General features: G+C 47.8%; 1 protein-coding gene across 3 annotated transcripts in view; it reads right to left on the reverse strand.

Moving 5' to 3' along the window:
- LOC147428061 (cilia- and flagella-associated protein 44-like) overlaps positions 1 to 17,906 on the reverse strand; it is a 250,945-nt gene extending 233,039 nt beyond the window's left edge. For 2 of the 3 annotated variants that reach the window (XR_015186080.1, XM_086497687.1), the window contains exon 1: positions 17,529 to 17,905. Coding sequence is in view for 2 of the 3 variants with exons in the window: in XM_086497687.1 (XP_086353813.1) it covers positions 17,529 to 17,606 (78 nt within the window). In the remaining variant the exon portion in view is untranslated. Of the gene's footprint in view, positions 1 to 17,528 lie in introns of all 3 variants that reach the window. The other variant, XM_086497688.1, reaches the window with a different exon arrangement.
- Positions 17,907 to 18,197: the final 291 nt, after the last annotated feature.

Genomic DNA, 18,197 nt, shown 5'->3' on the forward strand with positions numbered 1-18,197 from the left:
TCTCTCTCTGTGTGTGTGTGTGTGTGTGTGTGTGTGTGTGTGTGTGTGTGTGTGTGTGCGCGCAGAACAGCAATACCATAGTGTTCAGTGCGGAGTTCCTAGGTTTCCTTCGCGAAGAACTGTTGCATCAGCATCTGTTGTCATCCCAGTGTTGCATCAGCATATTGCATTAGGTTCGTGCAACCGAAAGTAAATACCATTCCGGCAACGGAGTGGGGGGCCCTTGAAGGGGGGTCTGGGACCCCATCTGGTGTATGTCTTCTGCGAAATGGTAAGTGAGCCCGATACATCTCTTGAACAACAAAACATGGAAGCAATCTCCCCTGCACAAGACCCTGCACAGGACACGGAAGCCGTCAATGTCTCACCTGTTTGCAAGTCGCGTGCAAAGGCAACCTTCATGCTCACGAACAAGCGGATGGCGCAGATGGAGAGGGAAATAGAGTGGAAAACAGAGATGGAAGGATGGTGGCAGGAGAAGGCCAACCTCCTTCAGATAGTCTTCAATAAAGGCGCACAATGGAAGAAGGAGAAAGAGAGCCTTAACGCAGAAATACAAACACTCAAAGAAAAAGTCTCAGCCCTCAAACAGGAGAACCCAAACGTCGAGATACGGACACTCAACAAAGAAGTCTCAGTCCTTAAACAGGAGCTTGCTGATAGAGTAAGCAGTGGACTAGAGGAAGGCGAATTTCAGCCCTCGTTAATAGATGAAATCAAGGAAATCAAGGAACAGGTAAGGATGATCACAGAGGAAGAGAAACTGAGGGTGGCAAAGACAGTTTCATGGGCGGAGATGATAACAAGGACACAGAAAAAGGCGGACGAGGCCGAAAAATGGATTGAGGTCGCCAAGAAAGGGAAAGGTTAAGAAACCTCTTGTACACCGACGCTTATCAACATGACCCTCGAAGAGGAACAAAGAAGGCGGATGCGAGCACTACATGTGAGAGTGACCGGTCTTAAGGACATAAACAATGTGGAGAAAGAGGTCACAAGCCTTACATCCGTGATCGGGATGGAGAAGCCTTTGCACACAAAGGCGTGGAGGGTTGGTAAGAAAAGTGATGGCACGGGAGAGTCTTCAAAGGGGAGAGCTCTCATACTACGCTTCCCCTCGTTGGAAGAGAAGAAGGAATTCTTGAGGCCTACTCTCAAAAAGACAGGTATTTTCCTCGGTGATGACCTGACTCTCTCACAACTCGCACATATGAGAGAGGTAATGCCAGAGATTAGAACGGCAAGGGAGAAGGGAAAGATAGCCTTTTACAGAGATGGACGGGTGGTGATTTTAGAGCGGCGCACTGCATGATGGTGCGAGACCTATGGGACCATACTGAAGATAGCTACCTGGATTTGTAATGGGTCTATGAGGTTGGACGTGGGTGCATTTGAGGACAGTTTCAAAGACAAGGATATTGTATTCTTCTCAGAGACTCATCAGGCCCCTGGATAGGTGATGCCACATGTGATGGGATACATATGGGAGACAACTCACAAGACAAATGCGAGATCTAAGCATGGGAGAAGAGGTTCAAGAGGAGTAGCAGTGCTATTCAAAGAGGAACTACATGTAGCAAGCTACAGTGTCACTTTCACAGGACACTCAGTTAGTACAGTTGTTTCAGTCTGGTTCACACTGGACGGACTCTCTGGGCTGGGCAGTGACACGTGGCAGGATACGCACGGCGGTCTAGTGGACATCGTGGCCAGGTCACCACCACCACTCACTTTGGAGATTGGCTTAGGTGGCTAACATTTATGGGCCGTTGGTGGATCATCTTCTGGATATATGGTCCAGCGTCGTCGTCTGGAGCATAGAGTCTAGACACACAGCACTTCTTCACTCTCCCTGCACATCTGAGCCTCGACACCCTGATTGTACCTGAGAGTCCTGGGCTGGAGCTGAGTGTGCTGCCACGCCAGAGTCTGTATCAGTGCTTTGAGATAGTTGAGTCATTTGTGTGGTCTACTGTTGCTGTTGCTGTTCTGTCTGTGAGCGTGGTTATCTATTGTTTCATGTTTCCAGTCTGTTTTGAGTGAGATTGTCACGCACATTTCACTAAGGAGCACCCACTGTAGAGAGCACGACACACTATCTGCGCTACACTACAACCATTACTGCATATTGTACGAAGAGATGATCATGCTAGATATATGTGGGTGAGACTGAGAGCTGACACAGGTCGATTCCTATAAATTGCTATATGTTACTTTCCTCCCAGTACATCAGTGTATGCTGCATCCAAAGGACAGTCGCTTTTCTCTATTCTAGATGATGACATATGGGAGTTTTCTAGGGATGGTGATATCATTCTGCTAGGGGACTTCAATGCCCGAACGGGCAACTCGCAGACAGTCTTCTACGACACTTCAGATGAGATGCTTAGAGAGCTGGATGTGGGTGAGTTGAGACTTGACAGAGCCTCAGATGACAGAGAGCAGACGGAGTATGGGAGATACCTCATGGAAATGACGACTACACATGGGTTAGCCATACTTAATGGCTTACAGCGATTTCCTGAAGCAGCCGGTTTCACATGCTTTCCACACAAACATGGGGCCAGTACAGTGGATTATGTTATGACACAACTGAGCTTTGTCCCCTGCATTCAGGATTTCACAGTGGGAGCCAAGCCAGTGAGCACAGCAGTAGATCATGCTCTCTTGACACTGTCCGTTAAATTTCAGTATAGTACAACCCAGACATCAGGAGGCAGGTCACACACCCGCTATACATTTACATCAGATACTGATTTCGTTTATACAGAGGAGATCTGGGACCGTCTATTGGAAGGCACAGCTCGCACAAATGGTATAGGCCTCTCAGTGCAAGAGTGCACCACTCTACTGACTGTAGCAGGCTACAGTGTCACTTTCACAGGACACTCAGTTAGTACAGTTGGTCTGGTGTGAACCGTCTAGTCTGGTTCACACTGGACAGACTCTCTGGGCTGGGCTGGGCAGTGACACGTGGCAGGATACGGACGGTGGTCTAGTGGACATCGTGGCCAGGTCACCACCACCACTCACTTTGGAGATTGGCTTAGGTGGCTGACATTTATGGGCCGTTGGATCATTATCATCATCTTCTTCACATCATCATCTTCTTCACATCTTGTACGTAGTCGTCTAGAGCAATTCTATACACAGAGCACGTCTTCACCATCCCGGCACATCTGAGCCTCGACACCCCCATTGTACCTGTGAGTCCTGGGCTGGAGCTGAGTGAGATTGTCACGCACATTGCACTGAGGACCACCCACTGTAGAGAGCACGACACATTATCCGCGCTACAGGTGCTCTCATTTTGGTGATCACGGTGGGACCTCAACTGAAATCTCACTCTGTGAGGTGCAAACCTTGAAGCTAGTTGGGTCTATCTAGCTTCGCCTACCTTGCCTAGCTTCGTCGACCTTGCCTTGCACTGTTCTCCTCTCGCCTGGCCCAACTGGTCTAGTCCTCTCTCGCCTTGGTCCAACCTGTCCTCGTCCCTAGTCTAGACCTCCTCGACCCTGGTCTAGTCCTCCTCAACCCTGGTCTAGTCCTCGTCGTCCCTGGTCCAGCCTAGTCTAGTCACTTGCCTGGCCTAGTAGAGTCTAGACCAGTCTTCAACCAATTCAAGGTTTTCTTGCCCAAAGCTTGGTTGGTTTGGTGGTCGCTGCATGACCCATACAAGGCGGTCAGTCGAGCGTCAAAGCGCACTCCTGAGTCCTCTGAAGTACTACAACAAAAGACGACCCTTGGAACCTCTTAGAAGTCCATCAACCTCATCACCCATACCTCCACATACGACATCACCCACTCCTCCCTCCGGTTCCACATCTTCCAGATCACCTTCTCCAATAAAGCTATCTCCTATTCTGCTACAGCAGGCTACTGAGCAACAGGCTCAGCAAGGGGTCATGGAGCCGTTGGCTAGCGTTTTGGCTAAGGTAAACATCAAGATCCCTACATTCAAAGGACTCTCTTCAGAAGATGCTGACGACCATGCAAGGAGGTTTGTATCTCTCTGTAGGGGTAGTGGTCTTAACAGAGAAGATGCTTATTTGGTACTATTTCCATCCACCTTGGATGGCTTAGCAGAAAAATGGTACAGCCAGTTTGCAGAGAACCATTTTGCAACTTAGGCAGCCTTAAGACAACAGTTCTGTGCAGCTTTCAAGCCGGGTGACTACCAGGAGAAGGTGTTGGATGAGTTGTCCAACATGGTGCTCCAGCCAGAGGAGACGTTTGCCGAACTTCTGACGAAAACCAAGTCTCTGGTTGCCAAGCTTCCCCAACAACCAGGTGAATTTATGGTTAAGAAGTGGGTAGAGAAGGCGCTTCCCAAAACTTCTCAGCAAAATCTACGAGAGTCTCCGAGCGACCCGACGCCACTCTGGAGGAGTTCATTGCAGCTGCTACGAGGATAGAGGGGGCTAGGAAGCTGTTCACCAACCCCCCTCACATAGAGACCCCCTCTATGTTTTTGGAAAGTCCTGATCCTTTTAACTTCTTTACGCAGGGAACTGGAAGCCCTAAAGTTACAGCGAGCTCTTCAAGAGGAAAGGTCCTTCTCTCTTAGACATGAGAAGCCTCCACATCACGAGGCATTGGAACAGATCAAGCGCGAGCTAGAAGAGCTCAAGGGTCAGCAAGAGACTAAGGCTACGGTTTGGTGTAGCTCATGCCGCTCTCTAGGGCACCCTCCACAGGAATGCCCCCTTCGGGTTTATTGCCACTTCTGTGAAAAATCTAGACATGAGGACAAGGACTGTTACTACCTCAAGGGATTGCGACGAATACAGCAAAGTCTTGGTCCTACTCTTCAACAAGGGCCAGCATCCAACATGGTTTCGCCTTGTGGCCATCCACACCATATGCCACCTTTGCTGACAGCCCCTCCTATGCAAGGTATGCCAAGTACTTTTCCGTCTCAGAGCTTTTATCATACCCTTGCTCCCTCATCACCTCAAAGCTTCTATGCCTCCACCTCCAACTCAATGCACCAAGAGCAAGGACCACCTCGCCCTTCGACTCGCCCTTTGAATCGGCCCATTTTCTGCTACAGATGCGGGGAATATGGGCATTACCAAAGCAAATGCCCCTTGCCAGAAGGGTCCCCTCCTTGTCGTCATTGCCCTAAAACAAAGGATCACTACAGTAAGGATTGCCCTAAACTTCGTGCATCCACGGCTTCGAACTCAAGTCAAAGCCAGAATGAGTTTGCCTTTCCCAAGCTCAATTTGATAGCAGTGAGCACCGTTTCTCAGCCGCCCCCTTCTACCCACGTGGTTACCCCTCAAAATAAGACACCGCAGTTGGCAGAGGAGCCATCGGGGGTCCTCACCTGGGCCCAGAGAGCCGCTCTAGCCTCTCGGTCTTGGCATTCCAGCAAGTTCAACTCCCCCACACAGTCTCACACCAGTGGTTACCCTGCCTGCAGCAGCTATTAACAAGCCATCCCCCAATGCCATGAAAGAATCCAAATCTTTGCTCTCCGATATTAATGACGCTTTCTTGGAAGCAGTTTCCGATCTACAAAAGATCAAGGTACCCGAGAAACCACTGGTAAAACAAGAAAAGATTACAGCAGAGACAGTCTTGAAGAACACCTTCCAACAAGTGTCCCTCTATGACATGCTGCGACTAGATGCAAATTTTAAAAGTGACACCCTTGCTGTTATTCAGTCACTTTATCCTGGAGCAGGTCCTAGTGGCGGGCACCTCCGAGTGCGACCATCAGAGTCCTATATGATATCCAATCCTGCTGCTCCACTCATTGATTATAGAAGCCCTCGTCTGACACTGTCCGTTTTGGGTCAGCAATTCTCAGGAGTGATAGTGGACGGTGGATCTGGCATCAACCTGATGCCCGAGTTCACTATGTTAGCTCTAAGTCTACAGCCTACTCGCCCTGCTCCCTTCACAGTTACATTGGCCGACCAGCGGACAGTCTACCCAATGGGCATAGTGGACAATGTGCCTCTACAGGTACAAGACTTTACTTTTAACTTGGATTGGATAGTGGACGGTGGATCTGGCATCAACCTGATGCCCGAGTTCACTATGTTAGCTCTAGGTCTACAGCCTACTCGCCCTGCTCCCTTCACAGTTACATTGGCCGACCAGCGGACAGTCTACCCAATGGGCATAGTGGACAATGTGCCTCTACAGGTACAAGACTTTACTTTTAACTTGGATTGGATAGTGGACGGTGGATCTGGCATCAACCTGATGCCCGAGTTCACTATGTTAGCTCTAGGTCTACAGCCTACTCGCCCTGCTCCCTTCACAGTTACATTGGCCGACCAGCGGACAATCTACCCAATGGGCATAGTGGACAATGTGCCTCTGTAGGTACAAGACTTTACTTTTAACTTGGATTTTGTTGTGGTTCGTCTTCCCCAGGTTGAGGGCGGATTTCCCTTGCTCATTGGAAGACCATGGCTGCGACACACTAAAGCACTTCATGATTGGGGAAACGACGCAATGTGGATACATACTTCTGGCTCTCCGATGCAGCCCATTCTCTTAGAAGGAGGTATGGATCCAGTGGCGCAGCAAGTTTCTTTATCAATGGAAACCAACTGAACAAGAACAGCCTACTACACCTGAAGGGTCGACGAAGATCTACTGGAGTGGTTGGAGGCTACCAAATCTATGCCTTGTTATGGAGTCTCTATTCACTCTTTGCCTGAAGGTACAACCTCTTCAGATGTTTCCATAGTTACTAAACTTAATGAGCCACCTGAGCCTTTGAAGAAGCATAGAAGCAGGAAGAAATCCCCTCTACAGGAGTTCACCAACCTTCATCATCAACACCATCTGCTTCTCCAACCAGAACAAAGCTCTCCTCGGTGTCTAGCGAACTCCCTTCACGAAGCTTCAAAGAGACGGGATACAACCAAAACACTATTGTTTTCAAGTTTGATGATGTCCTTGATCATCATATGTATCTGCTGCAATGCCATTTTCCCTCACTACCCCCTGCCCACTCACCCTCTCCCTCTACCTACCCCTTGCCCTCCTCTCTCCCTCGTTCCCCATACTTACCCCTCGCCCTACCCCACCCCTCCCAACTCGCCCCTACCCACCCCCTCCCTTCCCCTCACCCCTACCCATCCCCTTGCCCCTACCCTCTCTTGCCCTCGCCCCTACCCACCCCCTCCCTTCCCCTCGCCCCTACCCCCCCCCTTCCACCACTCGCCCCTATCTAAACTTCCCCACCCCTCTCAGCCTCAGCCTCAGCCTCATCTCCCCCACCCCGCTGATCTACATTGTGCCTTCACTAGCCTCAAGCTCCCTTTGCAACCTAAGAAACCTCGTCAAAGAGTCTACATTCCAATCTGCTTCGTGAACACTTCATGCTCTTCCTCAACAACTACGATTGGCCTCTGCAATTCCTTCAGGAGCCTCTCATATGCCTCCTTCAGAGCAACTACACTTCATTGGTTTTCAGCTCAAGAAGTGCCAAGAGTTTGCTGCAGCTCTTCACACTCTACTTGGAACTTCCTAGAATTCTCCTTAACTGTCATCATCTCTGTATAAGAATCCGCCATCCTGTGTTCGAGCAGAGAAACCTCCTCCTCCAAGTGTTGAATTCTCTTGCCAGCTACATTCATTTCTTGCATGGTTGGGCCAAGCACCTGCTTCAAGAAAGATGTACATGCGGTACCTACTGGTTTTATTTCACAGTTTTTCAGTATTTCCTAGTTTTTCAATATTTCCTCTCACCGAGATGGTAAGCGGTCTTGTGGCGGGCAACCTGTAGCAGGCTACAGTGTCACTTTCACAGGACACTTAGTTAGTACAGTTGGTTTGGTGTGAACCGTCTGGTCTGGTTCACACTGGACGGACTCTCTGGGCTAGGTTGGGCAGTGCAACGTGGCAGGATACGGACGGTGGTCTAGTGGACATCGTGGCCAGGTCACCACCACCACTCACTTTGGAGATTGGCTTAGGTGGATGACATTTATGGGCTGTTGGGTCATTATCATCATCTTCTTCACATCGTCATCTTCTTCACATCTTGTACGTAGTCGTCTATAGCGAGTCTATACACAGAGCACATCTTCACCATCCAGGCACATCTGAGCCTCGACACCCCCATTGTACCTGTGAGTCCTGGGCTGGAGCTGAGTGTGCTGCCACGCGGTCTGTATCAATCTTTGAGATAGTCGAGTCATATGTTCTGGTCTGCTGTTGTGCCTTTGTGAGCTCTGTTGATGTCTGTTGTTTCCTTTCTTTTCCGTCTGTTTGAGTGAGATTGTCACGCACATTGCACTGAGGACCACCCACTGTAGAGAGCACGACACATAATCCGCGCTACACTGACTGAGACACTGCATGGGGCTGCATCAGTGGCATACCCACACACTCAGCCGGGCAAGAGACGACATTCTGGGAGCATGCCCCAGAATAGTTGGTATGATGAGGAGTGCAGAGAGATGAGAGCCCAGCTTCAGAGGGATTTCTTTTAGGAGTCATCACTTACAGACAGTCTCGGATTGCTTTCCGACGCCTTGTGCGACGGAAGAAGCGAGCTTACCTAGCTCAGATGGAGCGAGACTTATATCAGATGTTCTTGAGTAGGGACTCAGGACAGGCATGGAGACTCTTCCATGAGCACTCCCCTCCCGCAGTGATTACTTCACCTGATATGTGGGGCCAATATGCGACATCATTATATACGGTTCCTGGACAGGAACCCCTTCCAGACCCTACCAAGCCTTGCCCAGCTACGAGCACTTTCTTTACACCTGAGATGGTACAAAGGGCCATCGACAAGATGAGGACCGGGAAGGCATATGATCATGACGGTCTAGTAGCGGAGCACTTTATACATGCCAGGGATATGCTGATGGAGGTTCTCGCAGTGTTGTTCAATCGTGGCATGTGTGAGGGATTACCTGAGACTTCGAGGTTGTCTACTATTGTGCCCATCTTCAAGGCTGGTGACACTACAGAGCTTGGGAACTACCGCACTATTATGGTTGGACACACATTGGCACGGTTGTATGCATCTATTATGGAGCAACACTTGAGTAATTGGGCAGAGGGCGAGGGTGTAGGAGCAAAGGGTCAGGCCGGCTTCAGGAGGGGTTTCTCCACTCTTGATCATATTCTGACACTCAGGGCCATCATTGAGGAGGGCAGAGCACATGGGAGACGGATCTACTGTAGCTTTGTGGATTTTCGCAAAGAATTTGACATGGTACCAAGAGCTCGATTGATGCGCAGATTGCAGGAGATGGGGGTGCCCATAGAGGTGATTTGGGGGATTATGGCTTTGTACAGATCGGTGGTAGGACATGTACGCACTCCGGAAGGGGTATCTAATTTAGTTCACTCTACTATTGGAGTGAAACAAGGCTGTCCATTGTCTCCTACTCTCTTTGGTATGTATGTTGATGAGGTGTCTGATTACATTGACAGAGAGGGTGACAGGGGTGCCCAGTTGGCAGGGACGTGGATCCATTGTTGCTATATGCTGATGATATTGTGCTGATATCTGACTCACCAGAAGGTATGCAACGACATTTGGATGCACTACGCAGTTTTGTAGAGGATAGTGGACTGTGTGTAAACCTAGGTAAAACCAAGGGTATGGTGTTTAACACCACACCGCAATGGGTCAAGAGATCAGTACCTACTTTCAAATATGGTCAGGAGATTGTGGAGTATACAGATGCATACACTTACCTGGGGGTAGTCTTTACTGGGCCGAGATTTTCTTTGAGAAGAGCAGCAGAGACTAGACTAACTAGAGCTGGTGCGGCTCTGGGAGGAATGGAGAGGATGTGTTCGCAGGTTCAGCTCCAGGAACCTAGGACAAACTTATGGCTCTTTGATACTTTGGTTGCCTCTACTCTGTCATATGGGGTGCAGGTTTGGGGACCTTCTATGGGCCAAGATGGTTGGAGGCGTATGGAGAAGCCCCTGGTATCTATGATCTCTCAGTTGATTAGAGCCAAGGCTTCCGTACCACATGATATCATTCGAGCGGAATTAGCTGCCCCCCCTATAGAGATTGAGGCACTTACCAGATCAGTCTCCTTTGTACACAGTCTATGGGATACTACCAGAGACAAATATGCCAGGGTGGCTCTAGAGTCCTCCAGACAATTAGCTCTTAATGGGGATACATCATGCTGGTATGCACACATGGCATCATGGTTTCAGACACATGGTTTCACCATGGACAGGTTGCCTCCTTTTCAATACACTCTACAGGCACCCTTGAGGTCTCTAACACGGGTAGAGATTAATAGACTTATTCGTCAGGATCTGATCCAGCTGGACACGAGGAGGACATGGATAGAGCCGTTACAGGAGTTAGGCACAAAGATGGCTTTCTATAGAGAGCATCTTCTCCACCTCACAGGGGATGGGTTTGTGATTCGACCTAGCTATATGGACACGCATCTTTCTCATGGTTTGCGTTGTGCCATGGGCCAGATACGCACGTCCTCACGTCAGCTCGAGATTGAGACTAGCAGATTCAGAGGGACACCAGCAGATAGCAAGATATGCCGCTTATGCCATCTAGAGCCAGAGACAGAAGTACATTACATATGTCATTGCACGGTGTACTATGAGATACGAGGCCGTTTTCATTGTCTATTCAGAGAAGGTTTTGGGCCTCTATCTAGGATCATGAGTTATGAGGATCAAAGATGTCTTGGTCTATATCTACTTGAGTTACACAGGCATAGAGAAACTTTACTGAGGAGAGCTGAAAAGAGAGAACCCCAGAGACAGATCACAAATTTCTTTACACTAGATATTGTACAACAAGAAGAACAGACAGAGGAGCAGCCAACAGTGGAGAGGTCTACCCGCATTACTGGCATTCTCATAGAACGAGCATTGGAGCTAGGGAGATCTAGACGACCTCGATGGAGAAGAGGAGCTACACAGTTTCGAAGGAGGCTACAGCAAAGGATTTGAGCCATACTCTTTCGTCGTCCAGAGTGCAGATGAAGATGGATCTCTACTCCCCTCCCATATTGTCTTCACATTGTACTGCTTAGTTTAGGATCCCGCAGTATTTATATTTTGTTATCCTAGTTTAACTTATTTTGTTAATCTGACTTTGTATTAGATACACCGCATTGTAACTTTCTAGTCCCATAGGTCACTTTGGCCTTTTGAAGACGTTAATATAACATTTCATTTCATTTCATCTCTCTCTCTCTCTCTCTCTCTCTCTCTCTCTCTCTCTCTCTCTCTCTCTCTCTCTCTCTCTCTCTCTCTCTCTCTCTCTCTCTCTCTCTCTCGCGCGCGTATTCGCCCCGTTGCTCTACACTTCCGCATCGTCGACTTTGACAAGATGAGCTCCCAACACCACTCTTTGTCACTACACCACTCCTGGGGGATGAGCTCTATGGAAAGCTCACGTGTAGGTCGACCCCCCTCATCGTGCTAGTGGAAACAAGCTCAAAGTGGAGTGCAAGGCCCGTGAGTGTGGACCAAGCTGCAGCACCCCAAGTGTATTGTCGAGCTGTGGAAAGGGTTGGCTCCAGCCAAAGAACCTGAAGCCAAACCTGCTATGCCATGGGGCAGTGCCACAAACAATGAAGCTGGCTCTCCAAAGGATGGCCATAGGCAGCACAGGCTGTCGAGAAGCCGCTAAGTACCAACCAACTCCCAACTTGTAAGGTGCAGCGGAAATGAATGTTGAACTTTGCTCAAGATGAGTGCTCCGAACTGTGCTCAAGGGTTCCTTTTACTTACGGAAGGGAGAGCCTTCCGTTCTTTTAATGAGAGAGTGCAATGGACACAAACAAAGTGAATGGACACTGTGAATGAAAGTGCATGAGACTGAGAGATAGAGATAGAAGAAATACGAGACAAGAATGTTGTCAAACCCTCCTCCAAGGGCCCCACTCTCTACGGCGACAGCGGTCTACTTATGATTGCACAAATCTCTACAATGCTTGGACTTGCCGACGATGAGGACGACGACGAGACGGGCTGAAATCTGAAAACGCTAAGGGCTGAAATCTGCAAATCTTGTATCTGCTGAATTCTGACTCTATGTCGGTGACGATGTCGATGACGACGATGCGACGACGACGCGCTAAAAACGCAGATGCTGAAATCCGCATTTTCCGGGCTGACACTATAAACTTTGCGGGATCTGACCATGCAGCAAGGATCTGCTACGGGAAGGTGAGATCTGCGAGGTTGGGGGGTTGTTCTGCTGTGTCTAAGGGCTGAAAACTGAAATTGCTGATGCTTCTTGGTGTTCCGTCACGGTGAAACTGCAAAACGCTATGCTGATGCAAAAACGTTAGGGCTGAAAATTGTCTTCTACTGCTGCCGGTGGCCTTGCAATGCAAAACACTAGGCTAACCTGCTGTAGTCTTGTCGCAAAGCCGATGCAGAAGCAAAACGCTTGCTGATCTGAGTCCTTGTCTAAAAACGCTAGCCAGTCCGCTGTGGAGCAAAAACGCTAGGCTATTCAGGGGTGTCCTGCTGAGAAGTTGCCTGTTGAGCAAGATGCTCCTGCTGCCTCTTCTGCCAGAAAGTGCTAGCGCTAGGTTTCTATTTATACAAACTTAACAAAATTGCCCTACCTACTTTCCAACAAAAGTCACTTAAAAATAACAAGTGAAAAATGTCAAAAATAGGGAAAATAGGCCTATGCACTGTAAAAATGCTCCTGATGGTTTCTGACTGGAATCTAATGGTCCTGTTGTGTGCAACCAGAGGATATGCATCTACTCTAAGTGTCTGGACATGTACGGCCTGCGAACAGACTCACAAAAGTGCCAGATCACTTCCTATTCTAGATTGACTTGACTGAATTAAACCCTGGTCATGCCGTAGCTTGTCCACGGACACATAGGGTTGGATGTGTACGTGACACAACTACTGTAGCCCTATGCACAACCAGCCACTAAAACATGGTAGCTCTCCTCGTCCCACAACCGCTCCAAGAAGCCTTACAAGAACTCGATTGTGAGGCCCTCCTCCTGCCAGTGAAGTGCTACTGTTGGGTGAACCTCGCTCCGTGCAGCTAGTATGTGTCACCCCAAACAAATTGTGTATTGGTAAAAAGGAATCCCTGGGAGATCGGCCGAAGAGAAAGGATCCCGCCAGAACCACTCTCCAGAGTCCCTCTGCACTCGTGTCCCAAAGGACGACTCTCCCAAGCCCACAGCTATCAGTGTCCTGACTCGAAATCTGTTGGGTCAAGATCTCTGACACAAGTCCTCTCACAGATGCCCACAACTCGGATCCTTTGGAAACAGCACTACTACAGATGGTGCCTCTACTAAAACTCTATGAAGGCGACCCTCTCCCTACACCTCAAAGAACATGTGTGGTACTGACTCAGAGCAGGCACGAACTGCAATGAGGACCTCTAGCCGTGTGAAGGTCCCCATCCATCTAGAAGACGATGCCTCAAGAGGGTGTGCCACTCAGCTGGTATAGCCTCTGTAATATCCTGACACATGTTCTGCCCCCTCGCCTCATGCCTCGTAACTGTATGCTCTAAACCTCCTCGGAAGATTCTAAAAACTAGAGCCAATCGTCGAGAGTGCGGGCTGGACCCTCTACCATGGGACCCCAAGAAACGTGAGGCCGGCTAGCAACCAAGTGGCCTCTCTGTGTGCCCATCAGCTCTCAGACAGACAGTGTTCCTTTGGCGGCGATGGTAGTCCCAAGACATAACAATCACACTGGACGTCCAAGGTTATCAGCTCGAAAGGAGACACCTACTGAGAGATGTCGAGAAATTCAAGTTATAATCTGCTAGGATTTCCATGGCAGCATTTCAGGATACCCCACTCTGCCAAAAGTTGCACTACGAAGAAAGATGTCAAAACCCATATAACTATGGGCAAAAATTTTCTCGAAAGCTTGCGAAGTCCTTGGAGTGTGCGACTTGGTAGCTATAGACATCATCATAGCATGGCACTGCTTTTGAGAAAAACAATGACTCGAAACAAATCTTGGATCCTTCTCTTCCAAGTGATCTTTTTGGCTTATGCCCTATAAGACATGAGCGGTGAAGACCGGAGCGCGCCCGATGCGCGATGAAGTAAGGGTAGGAGTGGCTAATAAGTCCGGGGTCGAGACCCGAAGATACTTCAAATAAAATTCTAGCAATCTTTGGTTTGCTCTGTCTGCTCTTTCGTAGGACCAGTATACTTTTAGAAAAGCACACGCCTGATGCTTTGATACCACTATCACAAGACAAGCACCACGTGCCAATAGAAAAGAATAGACTGAACAGACTTTTAGCACTTCAATAACAACTGAACTGAAAGAGAGAGACGACACGCGACACAAAGTAGCGGAATTCCACCCCAGAGAGTATTGGCCCCAAACCTTGGCGCCCCTTTCGGTATTTCTTTATATTGCATCAACATAGTACAAACCGATACCCCACGCTCTGCATCTTCTCATTGAAGCATGCTAGAGAATGAGCCCATGGCCTCATATTTAAAGGCCCTAGGCCCAAAAGCAGTTTACATAAAAAGCCTTAAACTCAAAAGCATCTTGTCCAAAAGCTACCAACGCAAATTACGAAAATCCTTATAGTGCCACTCAGCACCTGTCAGCACAAATCATGGAAATCCGTACAGTCTGCCAAGTCAACAGTCAACGTGAAACGCGGAATTCTGTACAGTCTATCACGTCAACAATCAATGTGAAACACGGAATTTCCGTACAGTCTGCCATGTCAGCAAGCCAACGCAAAATCCAGAGTTCCGTACAGTTTGCCATGTCATCTTCTTCTATTGCTTTTGCTTCTTAGGGTTTAGGCCCTTTGGTTGGGATCTGCAAGTCGGCTCCGTTCTTCAGTGGCTTGACACGCCAGCAATTTGTGACTGAGGTTGTGCTTCGAAACAATTTTTAAGCATTTGCATCGCACGAGGATTGCCCAGGACATTAAGCGTGTCAGGCGCTTGGACATCATCCAAACAGGAACTTGTTGATGCCATGGTCTCGCATTATAGACAAGTGTTTGCTACTCTTCCTCAGTCATCTATAGCGGTTTGTCAAGCACAACAGTTGTTGCTGCATTGGGCCGTTGGCAATTCCCTAGCTGGGATGGGCTTATTGTGGACTTCCTCCTCTCCTTTTGGGAGACTCTTAGAGAGCCTTTGCTTTTCATGATGAATGTGGCATAGAAGAAACAAGACTTGCCAATATCATGGAAAGAGGGTTTGCTTGAATTGTTGCCGAAGTAAACACTTTGCGAGCAATTTTCTCATTGGCGGCCAATTACTTTGATGCCTGTTATTTATAAGATATTGGCTAAGTTGTTGGTGAACCGAATTAAAGATCACCTTCTTACAGCAATTCATCAGGCGCACTATGGTTTCACACCACGTCGCCAAAACACTGACAGCTTGGCCAATGTTCTAATTGGCATGGAATATGCAAAGTAAACGCAACAATATATACTTGTTATGCAAGCTGACATTGAAAAGGCTTTTGACATTGTGCAATGGGACTACATTGCAACTACGATGCGGTATCTTATATTGTTTATTTCTTGTATGCTTGCAGTTCGTCTTCGGGGATCTTTGAAGGTGAACTGACAAAATCTTGGCCTCTTGACTATTTAGTCAGGAAGGGCTATCCCCCTTAGTGCATTGTTGTATGCCATTGCCACACACCTTTGTTGATGCATCTTGATCATTTGACTTCCGCTAGTCGTCTTCATGGCTTATAGTTACCATCGGGACACAACTTCATTGGGCATGCTTATGCCGACAACTTTTTGTTTATGCCTCGCATTTGCCAGGCTGATACTCAAGTGATTATGGATGCTTTGGAGCTGTATGGGCTTGCAATTGGTCTTAGAGCGCAAATCGAAGCTTCTCCTGCTAAATCCTTGTGATTGACATGATCTGTTGTGACCAAGAGAGATTGTCCCTCCGGATGTGATTGCCAGGCATTTGGGGTATCCAATTGGATGAAATGTCACTCACATTCAAAAAGTGGATTGGGTTATGCAACGCTTGAATGTTAAATTGCATTACTGGAAAATATTCACATGGCCATTACATGTTCGCTTGCAAATTGTTCAAAGTATCTCGATGATTTAGGTTCAATTCTTTTTGTCATTGTTGCATTGGCCTCACCATTGTCTCACTTCTCTTATATCATATTTTGTCTCATTTGTGGCGTATTCATGCTCACAAAAAAGGCCTGCCTTTGATGTCGATATGGAAACTTTGCACTTCCAAGCGCTTCAATATCTTGGACTTGCGCCGACATGTTCTTGCTAGGAAAGCTATGATGTTGCCTACTCTTGTGCAACAAACTCAGCCTTGGGCTCTTATGCTTGCCTACTTGTGCCGGCATGTTGTTACTTTCCTCCTTTGGTCATTGGCAGCCATCTCTTTGGGAGGTCGTTTTTGGCAAGATGGAAGGATGCATTCTTAGATATCTTGTTACTTCCATTTTGATTTTTGCTTGGAAAGATGTTACAATTCATTTATCATGGCATGGTCGATAGCAGCAGGAAGAAAATTCACTTCGATTGGAGAGTCTTCATTGGAGTCAAGCATTTTCTGTTACTTGGGTCGACCATTCGCCTCGTCAGGCATATTTTCTCTCTCGTTGTGGCCTTCGAGTGGTTGGTGATGTGGTTGATGAGGCGGACTACAATTTTTAATTTCTCGTTGTCCCTCTAAGTTTTGAATTGGGTGTATATTATTGTCAGCTCTGGAGAGAGATTCAACACATGATGCTTGATTATTTGCCCAATCCGCCTTTGCTTAATGATGCTTGAGCCTTGCATGTCTTTTCCAAGACACGTCCTTTGAAGCTATGTCGGCTAGTAAGATTTTTTCTCTTCTTCTACCACAACCCTAGATTGCTGACCACTGCAATGCCCTATGGTTAATGCACAAGTTTGATACCTGGTGGAAGAAGCCACTCTCCGCCCTCGGGAAGAGCCGTTTGCCTTTGAAGAAGCAATTATTTCTCTGGCAATGCTTGTTTGGAGTTCTCTCGGTGGGCTCTTTTCTCAGTGCACGTCATATCTGCTCTTCTCGTTGTGGATTGTGGAATTACTAGAGGTTTTCTTCACCACATAGCAGCTTGTATGCTGCTCCGTTTCCCCTCTATGGTCTTCCACAAAAGGCTTTGGGCTTTTGGCATTCTCCCACCTTCCTTACAACAATTTGTTGTCTTCTTCATGTGGGTCAAATTTTGGGCTTTGTTGGACCTGTGGCATCAATATAACGGTTGCATGTTCCTTCGCTTTGATGCAGATCCCTTTCAGTTTTTCAAGCTTTCCCTTGGGCAATTTTTATGTTTTGTCTAAGATGTTAGTGATATCACCTCAGAGATGCATCAGCTTTCCTATAAATGCTTTTAACCCTCTTTCACAAAAGAACACTTCTCTGTTCGTGCTCCAGAGGGAAGTGGCATAACCAATCTACCACACTTGAGTGATAGAGAGAGAGTGTGTGTGGTGTTCAACAAGATTTCCCAAAGAAAAAAAAAGAGTGTGGTGTGTTTTGCGTCTCCATATGTGCATGCTGATAGGATATCAGACAGCGTTATACCTCAAATCCGAGACACCGGTAAAATGTAGCAGTCTCTGGAGGAAGCCTTTTGGCTTCAGCAGCATTAGGCGGTCCCATCTCTACAACTGCGTGTCCCTTCAGACGAGCGTGTAGAGTAGAACAAAAGAAAGCATAAGGCCAAGGAAAGCGCAGAAATTCTTCAACCGCTCAATTCAGCAAAACGCCCTTCTACGACTTGATGGCCACGAGCGATCCAAATCGCAGAATGAGAAACCCTCCATTCCGAGAACATCGCATCGCTGGCCAGCTTGGCGATCGAGGAACATTCAATTCCTTCGGAAGAAGGCGTTAGAAACGAGATTTTGCAAACGGTGTCATTTGTACAGCCATGCTGTTCTTCGGCACTAAGTAACACCGAGCATTTAGTGAAGGAGGGTGATGGGCCCCAGTGTTCGGGAAAAATGTGTCTCAGCTTAATATCCTGCCGTTTTCAATTTCAAAAATGCTGGTTGAAGGCAAGGGGAAAAGGAGAAATTCCGCTTCAAAATAGAGAAAATTAGTGTAAAAACTCAAAATTTCTAAAATTTCCTCTTGGAAAATTCAAGAAAGGAAATTTCGTGTGTTTGGAAAAGTGATTTTTCTCGAACACTGGTGAGAGCCAATATTTTCATTTGAACAGCCATAGTGGTCCTCAGATCTAAGTAACAC

This window comes from Adiantum capillus-veneris, chromosome 23 (assembly GCF_014529385.1).
Source record: "Adiantum capillus-veneris isolate H3 chromosome 23, ASM1452938v2, whole genome shotgun sequence".
Lineage (NCBI taxonomy): Eukaryota > Viridiplantae > Streptophyta > Polypodiopsida > Polypodiales > Pteridaceae > Adiantum > Adiantum capillus-veneris.